This window comes from Oryzias latipes, chromosome 14 (assembly GCF_053564925.1).
Source record: "Oryzias latipes strain Hd-rR chromosome 14, Olatipes_Hd-rR_3.1".
Taxonomy (NCBI): Eukaryota; Metazoa; Chordata; class Actinopteri; order Beloniformes; family Adrianichthyidae; genus Oryzias; species Oryzias latipes.
In genome coordinates, this window is record NC_136250.1 from 10,437,812 (window position 1) to 10,441,562 (window position 3,751).

The 3,751-nt window shown below is 37.9% G+C and overlaps 1 protein-coding gene across 1 annotated transcript; it reads right to left on the reverse strand.

Annotated features, from left to right (window-relative positions):
• Positions 1-1,166: 1,166 nt before the first annotated feature.
• LOC101175122 (olfactory receptor 6C4) lies at positions 1,167-3,185 on the reverse strand. The gene has a single exon (XM_004084035.4). The coding sequence runs from the start codon at positions 3,183-3,185 to the stop codon at positions 2,220-2,222; it is 966 nt and encodes a 321-aa protein (XP_004084083.1). The 3' UTR covers positions 1,167-2,219.
• Positions 3,186-3,751: the final 566 nt, after the last annotated feature.

Here is a 3,751-nt window from a genome sequence, read left to right on the forward strand (position 1 = left end):
CAATTATCAGCATTTCCAATATCTTGTTTTCGTGCTCAGCCTATTTCTCAATGTCTTTCCCCATCAGTTAGTGGGTGGGAGGTGTGAAAGGAGTGGGGTGCTAGGTAGGGGGAGGGAGGTACTATTTTTTAATTTTTGTGCTTGTTCATGCTTGTTTTTATGTTTTGTTGTGTTTTAATGTAAAGCACTCCAGTTATATTTTTATATGAAAAGTGCTTTATAAATAAAGTTTGATTTGATTTGATTTGAGAGGTAAAGTTGCAGATGGTATTAAACTTTAAGTACAATCTGTGTTTTTTTTTCTGATTTTTTTTGCAGAAAGTCTTAACTAAGTTTGTTGTCTTATGCTGAAAGATGCATACATAGTAAACAAAGGGCTCTATTATGGCTCTTTAGAAAAGGTATTTCGTCTTATCCAGGGTAATACTGCACGAAAAAAAACGTTTAGAAAAAAAGCCTTTAGTCATTTAAAGAGAGCTCATGATTGCAGTATATACAATACATTAATATACCCAACTGTAAGAAATGTCCCAGATTCAAGATCCCGGCATTCTGATTTTAGTTTTATGAGCCTTGGAGTAAATATCAGCCCTGCAAACATTACAGGCATTAGTTAACATTTATTTGTTTATAATATTAATGGATTGGATTTTTCTTTTCTTTTCCGGATGCTTAAAGCACTTAAAATGTATGTCCATTATTCATTCACTCCCTATTGATTCTTGTTGATCAAATCCCAGCTGGGATCTTTGCGGAGCTTCCATGTTCTCCTGAATGTGAGGGTTTTCTCAGGGCTTTCCAGTTTCCTTAAACTACATATGCTGCCATCCCATCATCCACTTTGGAAGAACACAAAGATCCACTCGAGCACAGGTGCTATCTTACCTTTGCACACATAGTTTGAGTGATTAAATGAAATATTTCACATGGGAGGGTCTGAATGCCTAAGCATGCATTTGTGAACATCAGTTGTATTGTGTACATGTTGATGTTTTGTATGTGTGCATTTTTGGAGCCCACAGGTATGTTTGTGGCAATTGACTGACTGTGTGGACAGGCCCCATCCCCTTTTGGATTTATATCACTTTTAAACCTGACTGTACACAACCACCCCCCACCCCCACCCCATCCTTCTCTCTTCTTCCTTTCTTTTCTTTTCCGTCCGATCCAACAAAAGACTGTTATAGATATGAGAAGGATGAAGAAAGTTTAGTCTAAATAACAAAAGACGTGTATTTAAATATAGTTATGAAAGACCTTGTTCTTAAACCCTCCTGCCTCCTCCTCTCTGCACCTGGGTGCTCCCTCTACCCCCACCGTAACAATTTCTTTCAAGTTTATTAGTAACAGAACTTTTTATAAACAATTGAATGGAACATCTTTATCATGTAGCTATATCTTTTATTCTCCTCTTTGTAATAAACCTGTTATGCTCTGTGTCTTCTAGCCCTTTTATTTCTTTATTTACAATTAATTTCTATGCATTTTATTGGGGCCATACATTGGGGTCAAGATCCTGCATCCTAGCTCTATGAATATGCTAGATTAGGGCTAACTTATTTTGAAAACAGTGAGAACAGGCAAGCAGATGATAGTCAGGAACAGGTAAACTAGTGGCATCATCACTAAATGCAGATAATGGTATGAGAATATTTAGGTTAGGGAAGAAAAGAAAAAAAGAACAAACCAGGAAAAGTAACTTTCAGTTCATCCAAGTGTGCACAAAACCTGCAGAGTGTCAGAAAGAAGCTGATATTTAGGACAAACAAAAAGCCACGAAGAACCTTTAATTTAATGGAAAGACAGGAAGTCAGTCACTGATAAAATGAAGACATGGTTTCTACCCATAGTGTTAAGGTTTTGTAGAAGAAATGTAGGTATGGCATGAAAAATCTAACTCAATAAATAAATGAATTATCGTTTAAACTTTATAAAGCCTGGATGAAGGAGGCAATAACAAGGAGAACATCACAACACCCATGTTGACATGTCTATGAGACATTTGTTTAAACAAATAATTGAGTAACAATATACATGGTCATCACTGTTTCAGTTCAGTTCTACAAATAGTTAACATCATAAGCAAAAGCCTGGGTGACAACTAAACTAACAAACCGTCACCAGATATGTAAAATTGATATTCTGATGTACAGAAAGAAAATCATTTCATATACTTTTGTTTTCCTTCTTTATGTCATTTTCTGAACAGACCGACTGAATTACTTTCCAGAAACTTTGAACCGACTTCTAATTTTTAAAACTTTCTTAAATGAGGCCTTAATCTCTTGTGTCTGCAGAACATAAATGATTGGGTTTAACATGGGTGGAAAGACAGCGGTCAACGAGAGGTTTATGATCCTGTGATTTGGATGAATGTTTGTATTAGTGAATGTAATTAAAATGGGAAAAAAATAGATTGCCACTAAAGACAAATGAGCTGTACACGTTTTAAAAGCTTTCACTCCTTCTTGGATTGTGGACACTTTAAAGAGAGCAAAGCAAATACAAACATAACTGGAAATGACAATTATTAAAGGGATCCAAAGAATAATAGCTATCAATACATCACTGAATATGTAACTTGGAGAATAATCATTGCATGCTATTCCAAATATCTGGCCATGGTCACAAAAGTAGCTGTTAATAACCACCGAGTTACAGAAGGAAAGTCTGGTCAAAAGACCGGCTGCAGTTGAAACAGCAATTATAACAAAAAGCCAGAAAGCAAGAATTATAGAAAGCATGATCTTGGGCGTCACTGTGACTTGATAATGCAGAGGAAACATGATAGCAACCAGACGATCGTAGCAGAGAGCAACCAGGTTAAGAGCCTGCATTGAAAGGCACATGTAGCAGAAGAAAAAGTATGTCAAACACTCATTATATGAGATATAGTAGTGATTAAACAAAAACGTATCAATGACTTTTGGGACAAGAGCTGTGTTACCCAACAAATCCACAAAGGCAAGGTTAAAAACTGCTACATACTTTGCAGTCCTCAGATTGTGATCCAGATAAATCACAGTCATTACAGCTGTGTTTCCAAGCACTGAAATAAAGAAGACAAAGAAGAGAAAGATGTAGTAATAATTCATATTGGGTATTCCTATAAACCCAGCTATTTTAAAATATGCAGGACGCACAAAAGTAATGTTTTTTCCTAAGGCAGAATTAAAAAACTCCATTATGACTTAGGTAAACACTGCTCTCTCCTTATGCACACATGCGTACATTGGTCTTATCTGCTGCCAATTCTTCTCTCTCTTGTCTTGTATCAGATCATGAATGGTCATGTTTATATGTCTTTTACTTCGCCTCAGGATAGATATGTCAAATCCCTTTGGGCAAACAAGCAATTACTAAGACTTTTTATGATGTATGTTGCTTTAACCCTTGTGCTATCCTAGGCACTTTAACATTGGAAGTTGGGTCATCTAGACTAGAGGGCTGCATTGGGATCGGGTCCCGCCGGGTCCCGCGGGACCCAACCCAAATCTCGCGGGATTGGGCGGTTTGGATTGTGCTGCGGGCGGGAGCGGGCGGCAAAAAATAAACCCCGCGGGATCAGTGCTGGCATGAATATCTCATGAATATATATTAGCGGACTACGTTAGGCTGTGCAGCTGTTGGATTCTTATGTACTGAAGCTCCGTGAAGGCACCAGGTAGAGACGCCCAATGGCCTCTGTCATGTAACCTGATGTTGGGGGTGCGCCCCGCCCCGCCTCTACCTAAGAGCGCGTTTCAGGCCG

Excerpts from the sequence above, each read along its gene's own strand:
- LOC101175122 (XM_004084035.4), bottom strand. The coding sequence starts at position 3,185 with ATGGAGTTTTTTAATTCTGCCTTAGGAAAAAACATTACTTTTGTGCGT.